Source organism: Nelumbo lutea, chromosome 3, assembly GCF_056320005.1.
Source record: "Nelumbo lutea isolate HS-2025 chromosome 3, American lotus-T2T, whole genome shotgun sequence".
NCBI classification, from domain to species: Eukaryota; Viridiplantae; Streptophyta; class Magnoliopsida; order Proteales; family Nelumbonaceae; genus Nelumbo; species Nelumbo lutea.
In genome coordinates, this window is record NC_142686.1 from 106399016 (window position 1) to 106414408 (window position 15393).

Here is a 15393-nt window from a genome sequence, read left to right on the forward strand (position 1 = left end):
GTTTATTCCACGCACAAAAAGAAAGGTATATGCTCTTTTTTTAGACATTCCTAAAATACAAAAAGGCCCACAAGAATGCCAATGATTTTCATAGTTATCAGGGATATATTTGTTCCTTTTTTTATGGTTATTAATTGATTGCAAGCCCTTTGAAAAAAAAAAAAGTTGGTCAATAGAGACGAACTAAATGTTGCATGCCACATTTTAGACCCCACCAAAGTCTATGTTCTTATGTATTTAAACAATATTACTAAAAAATAATAATAACCACCAAATTCAAGTACATATTTAATTAAACAATGCAAATCAAAAAAAAAAATGATTGAAGGCCCTTTTCGGGTCCACTCAAGGCAAAAAAAATACAAATTAGGATTAATCAATATCAAGCTCTTGGATTGCATCAAGATGAAAGGGACAAATTTAGGCTCTGAATGGATCAATGCCTTGAATATTATGACAACCGTAATGGAAGGTTTATTGGAAACAATAACACTTTTATAGACATGACATAAAAAAGGGGGGTTTTATGATCCACTCCACCTTAGAATTCATAACTTTATCATACAATTTGGGTCTGTGTCAAGGGAGGAAAGATGCCATATTCATGAGGGGGTGGTGTTTATAAGTGGAATGGATGGTAAATACATTGGGGAAAATAGCTTCCCTATTATGAGATGGACTGAACTGCAAAAATCCCTAACGTTGTGTTTGTTTTAGGTGTAAATTCAGTTTTACACTGGTGAAAAATGTAACCTCGTTTAGTGATCGATGGAAGATGGAACCGAGGTATTTTGGAAATTTTCTCTCATATCATTTGGTGGTTATAGTGTAAAATTTATGCTCATTCTGCTTTGAAACCCTCAATTCGATGCTCATAATAATGGTGGAAAACGAAAAAAGAAGGCATGTCTCTGCGAGTTTATACAAGGGCTTGGGGGGTACTAGAAGAGAAGGAAGTACGATCATTTGGACTGGGTTGGAAGTCGGCGAAAAACCCAGGTTGAGCGTGTCAAGGCAGGTTCCAACGGAAGGAGGCATTTTTTGCGCTAGGTTCGGTGGTGGTGGCACGGTTGGGGTAGGCTTTAGGATCGGGAGGCCTCCCTTTAAGGAGTATGACGAGAAAGTGCTGGTTGAAATTTATAAATCTATAATGGTTCAATGATAGTTAGTGCCTCACAATGTAGGCAGACTAGCTGCCCATATCTCATGTCGATGGTGAAAACTGAAAAGGGATTTTCCTTTTTCTACTTCCCTTTCTTTCTCCTTTTCACTTATCTCTCTCTACTTATTTTTTTTGTGCTTCATTATAGTTTTCGGGGATGTTGATTATGGTCTTCGAGCTATAAGCTAATAATGAGGCTACTTTTACTGAGCTCCTTGCTCTTCCAGTCATGTGCACAGGAACCCGAGCTTTGGTTTGGCCTCGGCCACGACATCCTCAAGGGTCAACAATGGGATGCTTTCCATGAGATCCTGAATAGCACAAATGGAGTCCATCTTAGTAACGATTACACAGGCACTGGCTTGATTAATGGCGGCAGTTGTCGGCATCTCCTTACCTGCTGATAATTGCTACTTGTCGGCATATCCAATCAGTGTATCAAATCGGGTTGCAATGGCTTGTCTATTCTTGTTCTCGTTTGGTGACCCCAATATGGAAAATCTACCTTGGAATTGTCAAAGCAACCTGGGATAAGTGCATCGATTTCGACGTCAGTAAGCATCTCTCCATGAGGAATGAGCAACAAGAATATATATAAAAAAAAGAAAGGGAAAATTGAAGAGAGAGGGGGGAGAATGATGTATCAGACAAAAAGTAGAGGGGGCAAGTGTCGCAGATAAAAAATAACACGTGTTAATCTTATAAAAGCCCCATAGTACCCATTTTGCTTTAAATAGTATTCTTTTGATCAAAAGTAGTCAAGGCCATAGGACCTTAGACCCTTCTGTTATTGAAAGAACTATCACATATTATTATACCAATCTTTTTACATCTAAAACAATTGTTTTCTATGATATTAATGTCGATCGTGCTCATTGAGATATTATTTTAGCTGATAATGAATTTAAATGTATTGTTTCTTCTGTGGAGGAGATCAATAATGCTTTATTTGCTATAGGTCTCAGTAAGGCCCCCTGGCCTAGATAGACTTTCAACTTTATTTTATCAACAATGTTGGGAGGATATTGCTTTAGATTTGGTTAGTTTTATCCGATCTATTTTCTTACATCATAGACAAATCAAAGCTATTAATGATATAAACTTAATGTTAATACGGCAAAAGAGTAGGAGCTGAGTTGGTAATCGATTTTTGGCCTAGAGGCCTCACTAATGTCACTTACAAACTTGTGAGTTATGTTAGACAAGGTTGAGTCGGATTTAGTGGCTGGCTGTTTTTTTATAATTTTTCTTACCCAACCTATGAACCGTTTTCACAATTGAAATATGAAATTTTGGGATCAAAATTGCATTGAATTGAACCAAATTTGAAAATCAGATTAATTTTTTATTATACCAGATACCGAATCTAGAAATGCAACTCCTAGAGTGGTAGTTCATGCCCAATGTCATACTCGAACTGGCCTTCCACTGAAGATGGGGCTGCAGTGAAGTGAAGTTAATTAAACAATTCAGTTTTTGCACTTCAAACCTCCAATCTTCTTGGGGTCAATGCAACGGTGTGGACCTTGTTAGGACTAATGCTTTTCTCCAAAAAACACAATTAGGAATGTGAAGAAAAACATTTCTACTATGATTGTAACAAACTAGGGTTTTATGGGAGTAATGGATGTGAGATTGGGATGGAAAGAGCTTATGATATAATGGTTTTCCCATCCCCCTCTTCCCTTATATAAAGCACTATCCTACCCTTATTGGGATCTAAATTCAAATTAGATTTGGATTATGACTTGTGCTTATAAATAGACTCTATCTTATTAAAAAATGAGTATTTCATACCCATATCCATGACTTATATTGGCCCCATGCCACATTGTCATGTGCCTAATTATTTAGTTTGTATTAGTAATAGGCCTTAGTTCCATTTTCTTTAATGGCTCACTTTCCTATGCGTTGCAAGGCCATGTATGCCTAAACATTGTGTGATGTATGACCCATAAAGATCGTATGCAAGTCCATAAATGTTTGACCCCACCCCTATAAGAGGTTAAGCTGCAAAGGTCTTACCCAATCAGCTTGGGTTCAATTGGCCCCAACATTTACATATAAATGGTCATTAGATTTAGCTACCATAAGAAGACTCGACGATAATGGACTTAAGTAGGATGATACCCATTAAGTAATCAACCCTTTAATGGTCTCTTATACATAACTTTTTGGTGTATAATAATAAAAACATTTGTCATAACGAATGAACTATTCCCTGATTATAAAATGATGTGGTATGCTCTATACTTTAATGGATATCAGGATTATAACCTTTTAAAACAATTTTTTCATAAAATAGTAATATGACATACAAATACATTTTGCAAATTATATTTCAAATACATTTAAACTCCAATACTGACAATTTATGTTTCAAAGAGAGTGAAAACACTAATATTCACTTTGTTTGGCAAAAATGGTCAATTCTGTTAATATGATCACCCATCCAGGCGATTTCCTAAATTGCCCCAACAAGTGAAGATATTTGACCCTTGATGGATTTTACTGGTTGGCACATTAGAGATATTTAGTAACAAACCTAGTATAGTATCATAATTAAGTATAGGGTTAAGTGCAACTTTCCAATTTTACCCATCTATCTCTGAGTTTGAGGCATAACTAAAAAACGGTCAATGTTTAGTGTTTATTTCAAACATCCACTGGTTGTATTTAGAGTATAACTGTGGCAGATAAGGCAATCTGACTACCAATTTAGCAACACACCAATGTCAACATTGTCAAAATAAAATCCCCAAACATTGTAAACTAACACGAGTTTTATAAGTGTCCACTTTAAGGAGTAATTCATAAAAACATAATAGGCCTCGTCCACCATGCATTGTCCTTGTATTAACTTGACTATCAGTCTTTGCCTCAAGTACGAACCCGAGGCCTCTAACGTCTTCATTCCTTTACTCCTTGCAGGACTGGCCTACCTGCCCTTGGCCACTCCTGACCTCGGACTGCTCAACTACACCTCGGCTTAGGAGCAAAATGACAGTGTTGCCGTCTGCCCATTTTGCTCGACAACAATAACCCATTTAGTTAATATCAATTAATTACTTTAAATTTATGTAACATAAATATTTTATATTTTTAATATTATATTCAATTGAACATACATCAATTAATTATTTTATAAGTTTTAATACTCTTTAACCATATAAATTTAATAAATTTTATTATTTATGTCTTTATATTTTTCATCATTATTGTACTTTTAATATTATACTAACAACCTTCCTTAAATAGTTTTTATTTCACTTTTTTTTTTGTACTTGTTTAGATACAACTTTTATGATTTTTTAAATGGTATTTTAATGTAATCAAAATACGGAATGATTTATAAGAGGACATTATATTTTCAAAATATTACAATAATTGTTCATCTCTTTTATTTTCATTTATTACATTTTTTGTGTCCATTTCTTATCTCCTCTTAAGTTATACGATGACAACATATTTAATTAATACAAATCAATTAATTTATATTTATGTAACATAATTCATTTTCATTTTTAATTTTATACTAGAGTGAACACATATCGATTAATTATTTTATAATTTTAATATTCTTTAACCTAATTAATTTAATAGTTTTATTATTTTTGTTCTTATGTCTTTTCACTATTTTTACTTTCAATATTATACTAACAATCGTACTTAAAATGTTTTTATTTCACTTTGTAATCATTTTTACTATTTATTTGAGATATGCCTTTTATGATATTTTATTTATAGGAATTAAATTTTAATGCAAGCAAAAAAATGAGTGGAATTAGTGGTTTTTTAATAAAATTATTGAAGTTGTTAATATTTATTTTTTTTGCATTTTTAAGAAAATTAATGTTTAATTTTTCTATTTGTTTCTTTATTTATTGGTCCGCCATTTAGACTTCAACGCCAAAAGGACCATTTTGGTTGGGTTACACATGGACTATAATGGAGGGAGATAGATAGTAGTTATGTGGGACCCAATATCGCGAGGGATTGTGTCGATTTTATTTTTAAAAGTTTTTAATTATGTTATTTTAATGAAAGGAAATTGTTTTGTATAATAAAATCTATTAAATAAACAACTAAAGTTACAATATTGTCGTTATTGCTTTATATATATTGTGCTTATTGCTTTATATATATGAAAAAAACATGACTTTTAATATTGTAACACCTACCCAAATAAAATTGTTTATTTAAAGACATTTGTTTTCTCATTAGCCCTACAATGCACGCCTCCTACTAGTTATTTAAGATATTGGTTAATTATAAAAAAGTTGAAAGGTAATTAACCTTTTTTTTTATTTTAAAAAGGTTAATTTGCTGAAATTTCCCCAGGAATTTGGTAATTGTAATCACCATCCTCAAACTTTATGTCATAGTTAAAGATGCATGAAAATGTTTAAAATATCCATACAATTATTTTTGATCATAATGTTTAACCATTTCGACTTATTTTTCTAAAATTGTTATAATTTCCAAATTTTCCCTCCAATCAATCACTCAAAGGTAAATTTGTAACTTTAAATATATTTTTTCTTGTTTTCATAAAAAAATGTATAGTTTTTTTATTTAGAAACTAGCCTCAACAATAATTATGAGCCCATTTGGCACATCTTTTTGAGAAGATCTTCTTGTAGCTCTAACAATCAAAAGATGCATTGAGCTTTTGACATAAGATCTAGGCAGTTTAAAGACAGTTTGACAGATGCATGTCTTTTCGTGTGTATGCCCACGTCTTTATGTGCGAGATTAAAACTCAAAATATGCCATGAAATGGGCTTCTCGCATATTTTTGGCGCATCGTCTTTTGGTGGCTAGATCTTCCACGAGCCAAAAGGGAATAGACCGAAAATCGATTTTCCTAGTTTATAAACAACTGAAAGACCACAGGGGAAGATGCACCAAACAGGCCTTATATTTGGGACTTCTTCATACCTCATTTTAGAGGGTTATAAGAGAGGGGGTGTACTTGTATTGCATGAGAAAGTTCAAAGGAGGTGATTGCAATTATTAAAATTCATGTGAGATTTTATTTATGAGGTATGTGAGAACTTCCTTGATTCATCTAGGGACAGGTTCAGGGAGGGTTTTGTAAATTCTATAACCTATCCACCTCCCTGTACCTCTCAACCCATACCAGTTTAAAACCCGTAATTGTTGGATTTTGAGAATCCAAACCCTACTACAAATGGAAACATAAAACCTTCCCCAAATTCAATGGTATGGTGGGTTGGATTTAAAAGCTATGTCTAATTTCCTACTATTTATTATCATATATAAGCTACCAATAAGTAAAATTATACAAATAAATAATAAAATTTCCAATTATTTTTGATTAAGACTTTAGAAAACACATGTTTAAAATAGAATTTAATATATTATTAAATTCAACAGTTGATGCATAAAATTTATGACTCCAAAACAATATATGGGTCGAGTTTAGCCGAATATCATACCGTATCTGTATCTATACGAATCGTAGAATCATAAAATCCGTTATTCAGGCAAAAAAAAAAAAAAAACCCGCCCCGTCGAGTAGGTTAGGGGTAAATTGTACCTCGCTGTATCCCAATCGTATGGAAAATCGCAATACGTAACCGTAGTAGGAACTTATTAGGATACGCCTTGCGGCATTTTGAATCCCGAGTTTATTACGCCCAACAAACGCAGTCTACATAAAGGGGCTTAATGGCGGCAAATAAATTCAACGGAACTTCGCAGCGAAAAAGGAAACTCAACGGGAACTTATCTTCCCTCGAACCACACCGAGCATACCATTTATTTTCGCATCTCGTTTTCTTTCACTTATCGATGCATATTTAATCTTAATCATTCGAGAAAACAAAATGGGGGATTCGCAGCCTCAGCCTCATACTAACGTTTTTAGCGTTAGAATCGTCTCTATCGACTACTACATGGCGCCTCCGATCGCAGAACTGGATATCTCCTACAGTAGTTTTCAAGGTATGAACTGTAAACCAGAGCTGAAACTAGTATTTATCTCACTCACAGGCACGAGCGCGGTGAGCTCTCGTTATATTCTGCTTTATTTTATCTTTATGTTTTTGGGAATTTGAAGGTGAAAAGGTGAATGAGGTACCGGTAATAAGGATATATGGTTCAACTCCGGCGGGTCAAAAGACTTGCTTGCATGTACACCGGGTATGTTATTTTGTCTGTGTTTATCCACTTATTGATTGGCCCACCACTACTATTATTTCTTCATTACATCAAACTAGTTATGAGGTCTTCATGATGCGAAGTTTGATTCTTTTTTTTTTATTTATTTGGAAATATAATTTTTTTTTTTCAGAAATTCATATGTAATTGTGTTCTTTTGGGTACTCAAACTCAAGAGAGCCATATTCTGTATGGGGTTGGTACAAATCCTGTTTCGCAATTCCGATGTATTAAGGATCATATCCTTGGCTATATCAGAATTAGTGAAGGACTACATCCCAAAACATGCTAAGAGAGGCTGTTACCTATTGTTGGGCGGGTATGTAGGGTTAAGATTTTTTGTTTTTTTTTTTTTTTTTGGGAAAAAAAGTTGTAATAGAAAAATACAGAGTGCTCTTGGTGTGAGAGTGAGTTTTTCTCTTTTTTTTTTTTTTTCTTCGGGTTGAGAGGAAAGGTAGAACGGATGTACAAGGGTAAGGGTTAGTTTGGGCTGCAAGCCGCGAGGTACTTGTATTGTTCTTAGTTTTCTTTCATAGTGAAGAGCATATTTCGTCTCTCCTGTAGACGTAGGCGGTAAGGCCAAACCACGTAAATCTTTGTCTCTTTATGGTGCTTGTCTTTATTTGTCTTTGCTTGGATTTTATCATTTTTGCTTATATTAGATTTATCGTTGTTGCTATTTCAAATACTTTGTTATTTTATACTGTGGGTGGTTGTTGTGAAGCCCCAACAAGCATTTGGTTGCACGAAGTGTTCTCAAACTTGAACCTGTGTAAGTTTGTCAGCCTGATATATCTCAAAAGATGTTAAAAGCGATTATAAGTTATCAACAATAAACGAAATGTAGTAGCAGGCATGTATGTTGGGACTTGGGACTAGTTAAGGATGTTAGTTAAAATTAATAGTTATTTAATTTGACGAACAATCTTGGAAAATGCTGAAGGTTTATAAAATTTGATAGCGAGCGATTAGATCAAATTGTTGGTGATATTGTAGAGATTTTAGATAATTATGAACAAGATAAAGGTTGGAAGCAATTGAAAGAATTTATTAAGGTTGAGTGGTGGGAGGATACAGGTTACTATCCTAGAAATTGATTTAATGCCATCTAGTCTGATGGACAAGTTGAAGTAGGAATTTGCAGTGCTTAGCCTCCACAATCCAACAAGTACTTCTTTGTTTTGGTTCACGGGAATAAGGGTCTGGAATTGGAATCGGAATGGTCCAACTGTTTGGTTGGGCAGAATCAGTATCTCATTCCCATTCCTGCTAGAATGGCATTCCTCCATTTGAAGGAATGGCCATTCCCTCCCCCTCCGTTGGGAATGAAATCCCATTCTAGTTTATTCCAATTCCAATTCTGATTCCTGTCTGAACCAAACAGACTATGGGAATAGACCATTCTGATTCTGAGGGATTTCAAGACAGAAATAAGAATGGGAATTGGAATAAGCTGGAATGGGATTTCATTCCCAAGGGAGGGGGAGGGAATGGCCATTCCCTCAAATGGGGGACTGCCATTCCACCAGGAATGGGAATGGGATTCCGATTCTGCCCAACTAAACAGTTAGGATTGGAATGACCCATTCCAATTCCAATTCCAGACCTTTATTCCTGCAAACCAAACGGGTCCTAAGTTCTATAGAGAGTTTCTTTCTTGGTGGATGCTTCATAAAGGCAGAGGGGGATAATTCAGATCTAAGAATAAACATCCAGCCTATGCATGACATTGAGAGGGTTCAGATCTAAGAATAAGAGAAGAAATTAGAAAAAGATGAGGAACTAGAGGGTGTAAGAAGTAGCACTTACGTGAAAAAAGCACTTGCAATATTTGCAACTGATTCCTATTTCTCCATTCACATTCCCTCATATACGTGTCATGTAGGGTGTGAAGGCATGGCTATTGATGAAAAACTTATAGCTGTTGCAGACTGTAATGGCTTCTTGAAAGATTAAGAAAGAAAGTAGAGAGAGAAAGAAGAGGCACAACAAGATGAAGGAGGTGATTGTGGATTCACTAGGAGATATCAACGATCATCTCAAGCTGTTGGAGAGAAGTTTGGTGGGTCGTTTTGCTTAATTCTGATCCTGATCATGTTAGAAAGCTGAGTGTTGGATTTCTCCTTTTTATCTTTGGCAATGTGGAGGAAGTGAGAGATATTTTGATTCAAGAATAGGGTCTGATGTGTTGCCCAGAGCTCAGGATGGGGAGTTGGTACCCATTAGTCGATGCAATTAGAGACATAGGCCCCTCAACCTTGGTGCGGTTAAACATATTTGGAATTCATCTGCATGCATGGTGCTTCCAAACTTTTAAAACCATGAGAGATGCGTGTGGGTTGAAGTTTGTGGGTTCAAGAACAAGTTCATGGCGAAAGCTTGCTGTTGCTCATATTTTAGTGGTTGAAGGTTCGTATCTGCTAATATGGGTTAATAACTTGTCTCGGTGGTGGGAGGTAAGTAGCAAGTGTTCATTGCCTTCTATTGTGTTGGAAGGGAAGACAAATAGGCAAGTCAGAGAGGAAGGGACAGAGGTTGAAGATGAGGGTAGTTTTGGCATTAAAGATAAAATTAATGGTTGTAAGGATGATTTGGCAAATGTGGGGCTCGTTGGAAATGGAGAACATAGGACTCCAAAAAATGGATGTGGAGTCCACTCGAGTTCAGCTAAGGAGGACCGACTTTGCCCACTTGCCTTAGTGGATTCGGGGGGGGGAATTATTGAGGGACATATGGAAGGCCAAGAGAAGAACTTGGGGTTAGATAGGGGAGAGGAAGAGTCTCCATATTCAAACATTGAGACGCTTTGTGCCGGGAAGCTGGTCTTACGGTTGAGTGGGGCCCATATCATGAAGCCCAAGTTTTTTTAATTTTAAGAAAGAAGTGCATTAGCTTGGATCATTTAAGGGTAGATAAGATGAAGCCATTTATTTGCAAACGCCCATAGGTAAAAAAATGTAGGATCTTCAAATCTTTTTTCTTGGATAAGGAACAAAAGAGGAAGGAAGAAGAATGGGAGTGGGTGATCTTTAGATATGACAAAAGCGAGAAGGAGAAGGGCATCGAGAAGCTAAAGGCAGAGAATGTTGAACATGAAATTGATAGAAGAGTTGTTTCTGAAGATTGTCCTAGTTTGCTATTATCATAGCAAGGTTGATGCTGGTTGGATTTCTGGCGCGGTGAGCCAGACGATGACTGACATTGTATCGGATTGGGTTGTTTTCTCTTCTGAGGAAGAATTTATGGCTTGTGATCTAAGGAGATTCGTAATGGAGCAAAGGATAGGTTGGGGAGAGGGTGAAAGAAGATGTGATAGGGGTTGGAAATGCTGAATTTAGAAAAGTTTTAGGAGTTGATAATGGAGCAAATGAGGTTAACGATGCAACTATTTGCGAATCCTCCCAGGTAGAGTGCTCTGATGCCATTCACAGTCCTTTTGTGGAAGTGGTGATTGGAAAGTTAGAGGTGGACTTAGGTAGGAAGATGGTGGCAGAGAATGATGTGGTCACAACGGAAGAGGTGGCTCCCAAGAAATCCCACGGAGCAAGGAGTTTACACATTGTTCATATTACCAAGATCTTTTCTCGGTTGAAACTTGGATTGGTGGGGTCAGGACCTACAACAAATTACAAAAAGGTTTACACGGGGAGAGGGGGGAAGACAATAATGCAAACATTTGAAGGTACTGGAGGTGTGGACTTTCAAGTTAATAACAGTTTGGCATCTCAGATAGATAGCCTTCAGCTTGAAAAAGTTTATGGAATTGACTTCAGTTCTGAGTTTTGGGTATGAACTACCACTTTGGGAGCTGCAATTTGTGGTATCCGTATCAAGTACGATCCCAATTCAACTTGGACATCAAATTTGATAATCTAAACCTAGATTGACCCTAGAAGAAAATTGTTTCTCCATGAGAATTTTGAATACACCTATAAACCCAGCAAGGTCCGACCTTTTTGGGCTCAAATTAGTCCTTGCAACTGTGGGTTTGTATTCAGGCCCTAATGGAACAATTGCAGAATTGAGTGCAGTAATGTTTGGGTTGTGAAAAACAGTACAAATGGGGGTGAAGAAGTTGGTAGTTGAAGGAGATTCCAAAGTAATAATAAGTTGGTTGAAGCAGAATGAAAAACCCCCTGGTATTTCAGAAGTGAAATAAAAAAGTGTAGAAGATTGTCAAGGGATATGTGTTTGTTAGTTCAGTGGATTCCAAGAATAGCCAACTGTCTGGCTGATCAGTTAGCAAAGCCAAGGGGTTAATAGGGTACAGTTTTTCTGGGCTCAGGTGTAAGCTTAAAGAACAAATTTCTTGGGTTGATTAGATTGAAATCACAAAATGAGTAGCCGGGGCTGCCCATAATTTGTACTTGTCCTCTTCTTATTAATTAATGAAATTTCTGTTGCTGATAAAAAAGTTTTATTTATTTTTTCTTTTTTTCCAAATAGTTACTCGCATCCAACTCCTAAATATATTTGATTTAACTTTTTTTTTGTAACATGTTTCTGTAGGTGTTGCCATATTTATATGTGCCATGTTCAGATATTTTGCTCCAAACACAAGAAGAAGGTATGGTCCTTGTGCAAACTGAACCACATGCTCTCTCTCTCTCTCTCTCATCCTCTCTTTTTTGAAAAAGATGGTAACTTCATTCAAATGGAAAGAGGTACACAAGTAGATGATCACAAAAACTACTAACTCAAAGAATTATACAGGGAGAGAACCATTACTAAACATGTAATCCCTGTGAACACCTGCCTTGGCAAGACCATCAGCAACAGAGTTTAGCTCCCTAGGGACCCAGCCCAACTATGCTTTCAATTTAGAGAGGATGCCTCTAGCTTCAACCAACAAGTGAGCTAAAGCCCTTGGACCTCTGTCAGAATCAGTTAACCACTTTAGTATTTGCAGAATCTCCTTTTATGATTATAACGTAGATCTCTTGCAATCCTGATTCCAGTTAAGGCTGCCATGGCTTCAGCCTTTGTTGAGGAGGCTATCCCAATCGGTCCACTAAAAGCCCAACTAATTGTACCATCTCTTATTCTAAAAATACCACCAACTCCTGCTGCACCTGGATTATGGCGCTTCCATCAAAATACAAGGTTATCTCCCCTTCCTCTACAGGTCTGTGGATTTGGGGGGTAGTGAACGACATATGTTTAGAATATAGGAAGTTTGCAGCATTCCTTTGAAGATCAGAGATGGAAACTCCTTTAAAATACTCTGAACTGGAGGTCCTGGGGAAGCATATATAAGAAATGATAGACATGAGCTCCTTGTGATTTCTTATTCTGTTGTTGAAAATACAATTATATTTCTTTTTTTTTTTGAAGATAAATAAAAGGTAAACTTTATTAAAGGGAAAGGAAAAGGAAATTACAGCAGGGTGATAAGGAATCACCCAGCAATAGCAGACCCAAAAACAACAGACCCGCCCTAACAAAACCCCTAAAAACAGAGAAAAAACTTACCGACATACCAAAGCTCCTTAAGAAACAAACCCATATCCAAGTACAAAAATCACAACAAAATCATTGAGGTCCCTCCCACCAACCCCTAAAACAACTAAAGCACAAAATAGACTGAATATCCCAGAAACCCAATCCTGCAAGAAGATACATGTGAAAAGTTCCACTTAAACCAAACAATCCATCTGATGAAAAGTTCCACTTAAACTTTATCCATTTTCTCATTATGCCCACTGTCTAATATAGAAATCTCGTCTCGTCTAGGTAACTTTCTTTATCCTTCTCCCTTTCTTTTTTAGTCCCACTCCATATACTCCCATCTTCAATCTGGCAAAAACATGTGAAATTTGTCTCTTTTGATTGGTTTTCTGTTTTCTAAATCTTATTACTGCATTAGGGCATTTCTCCACCCTTGTAGAAGCCTACCTTTGAGCATTAATTCTTTCTAACTCAAATATGACATTCTTCTCAAACAATTGATCAGCACTCAGGTCTTCTCTACACTTCCCCTCCTCTACATCTCCAACTATCATTAAACTTCCAATTTTCTTAGTTGTCCCTGAACCAGAATCAGCTGCCCCCTTAATCTTCTCTTTCGTCTGGAGTCTAGCCTCTTCCACCCCCTCAAAGCTTCTCTTGTGAAATTCTCCCCCCCTCCCCAAGAAGGATAAACCCAACAATTTATTGGCCTTCAACTCAGGCCCACTTTGAACTTTGTCCCTCTCTCCCCCTCCTCCATGAACATTCTCCCCCAAGCTGTTCTCCCTTCCGCCCTCTTTTTTTTTTTCTTTTTATTTTTCAGATTCCGGCTCTTCCAATATCTTGAAGTCATCTTCTTCAGAATTACCATCTTTTTTGTGAGAACTTCTCCTTGCTGAGTCCACTCCATGACCTTGGACTCCGAATTTCCCATACAGTATCCCTTTTCTGAAACCTTCTTCACACCTGGTTCAATCTCCTCAAAGGGAACCAAAGTTCGTAAGCCTAAATAATTGGAGCAGTCATTGAAACTTTCATTGTTACAGGGAGGCTTCTCTGATTCATCATTTTCAATTAAGGCTGCAACTTGGGCCAGGTTGGTCCAAACCCAAGGGTTCGGTCGGGTTGATGCTCGGGTTAGGATTAGGGTTGAAATTCATGAACTTGACTTTTACTTCGGGTTGCCCAAGGGGTCAACCCGACACAACCCAAACCCGACTCTAGTACATGTCATATATAAATATATGTTATATATATTATATATCATACATTGATTTTCTTAGATGTATGATAGTTGTATAGTCCTCACTACATACTATCACGCCTTTCTTTTAAGATAATCATTTCCTTTAATCCCAAATGAAAAGACTAAAACCTTAATAACATATTTTATCTTTTTTGAATATTTTATTCTTCATCTCCTCTCTAATGTTTGCTGCCCATAAAAGATCTATCATAAGTCATAACTCATAATAAACTACAGTCATTTCGAACAATTTTTTTTTTGAATTTTGTACTAAAAGAACCAATAAAAACATCAACAAACAAATACTAATAAAACATATGATTAATATATATAGTGAAAAATAAGTTAAGATTTGAGATCAAATAGTTTTATGAGATTTTAAGGGATGGGAAGAAGGTTGGGTTTGGGTTGAAGGGGTCGGGTTGGATTAGGGGTTTAGAACTTAGGGTTGGACTAGGGTTGGCCTCAACCTGACCTGACCCAGCCCGACTTGCAGCCCTCTTTTCAATATTAAGAGGTGGCTCACTGGGATTATCTGGCGAGTTGCTAAAAGACCCTTGAAACCTGCCTAGTTCAGACCACTCACCCCTTTGGTCAGAAAACAAAACTGACTTTATACTAACCATGCCCTTTTGTTTCTTGAGCTCAACGTCTCCTCTCCCCAAAAATTTAAACTTTGGAACCTTCCTGAAGAGTGAACATTATTTGATCCTCCCTTTGCCCCTTCTTCTTCTTCCAAGCCTATCACATTAAACGAGTGTCTCTCTTCCAGCCTTTGTTTGCCACATGGTCTGCGCCTTGCCTTGTCAACTTCATCTTCAACCTCTCGCCCTTCCCCCCACAGCAATGCTTCGTGTTCTGACGCGATCCAGATCTTCGTCCAAGCTCCATCTGAGAAGACATCAATAGATCGAGGAACTTCATCCAGCTTCACTCCAGCAATTTCTACCACTACATAGCAAAGATTTGAGATGTTACAGGATATGAAGATCCCTCCTAATGCCGTTGTTACAGTCAGCAGTCCACACCCGATTCAGTTTTTAACCTGTCAAAATCCACTGTTTTTTCTTCAACATTCAAAATTGCTCGTTTTCTATCAAAAGGCAATATCATAATTCCTTCTTCCATTTAAAGTTTCTTTTTCAGCTTATCCAGAATAAATCCCCAGTTCGTAAACTCCTTTCTTGCTTCCAAAATCAATTTTCTTTCCCATCCTTCTCCATTTCCTTCCATTGTCAACCTCTGCACTTTATTAACACAACTTGCACTTATTTTTGAGACTTTTCCTTCCCTGCCTTCCCTTGAGCACTTCTCTTTTCTTCTCTCTTTATCTTTGCTTTTCTTAAGAATC

The 15393-nt window shown here is 36.6% G+C and overlaps 1 protein-coding gene across 4 annotated transcripts in view; it reads left to right on the forward strand.

Annotated features, from left to right (window-relative positions):
• Positions 1-6837: 6837 nt before the first annotated feature.
• The window catches only part of REV3 (recovery protein 3), a 140097-nt gene continuing 131541 nt past the window's right edge, over positions 6838-15393 (forward strand). For 2 of the 4 annotated variants that reach the window (XM_088981490.1, XM_088981492.1), the window contains exons 1-3: positions 6844-7132; positions 7248-7330; positions 11858-11915. In XM_088981490.1, the coding sequence (XP_088837616.1) occupies positions 7015-7132; positions 7248-7330; positions 11858-11915 (259 nt within the window). In that variant the 5' untranslated portion in view covers positions 6844-7014. Of the gene's footprint in view, positions 7133-7247; positions 7331-11857; positions 11916-15393 lie in introns of all 4 variants that reach the window. The other 2 variants (XR_016110871.1, XM_088981491.1) reach the window with 2 other exon arrangements.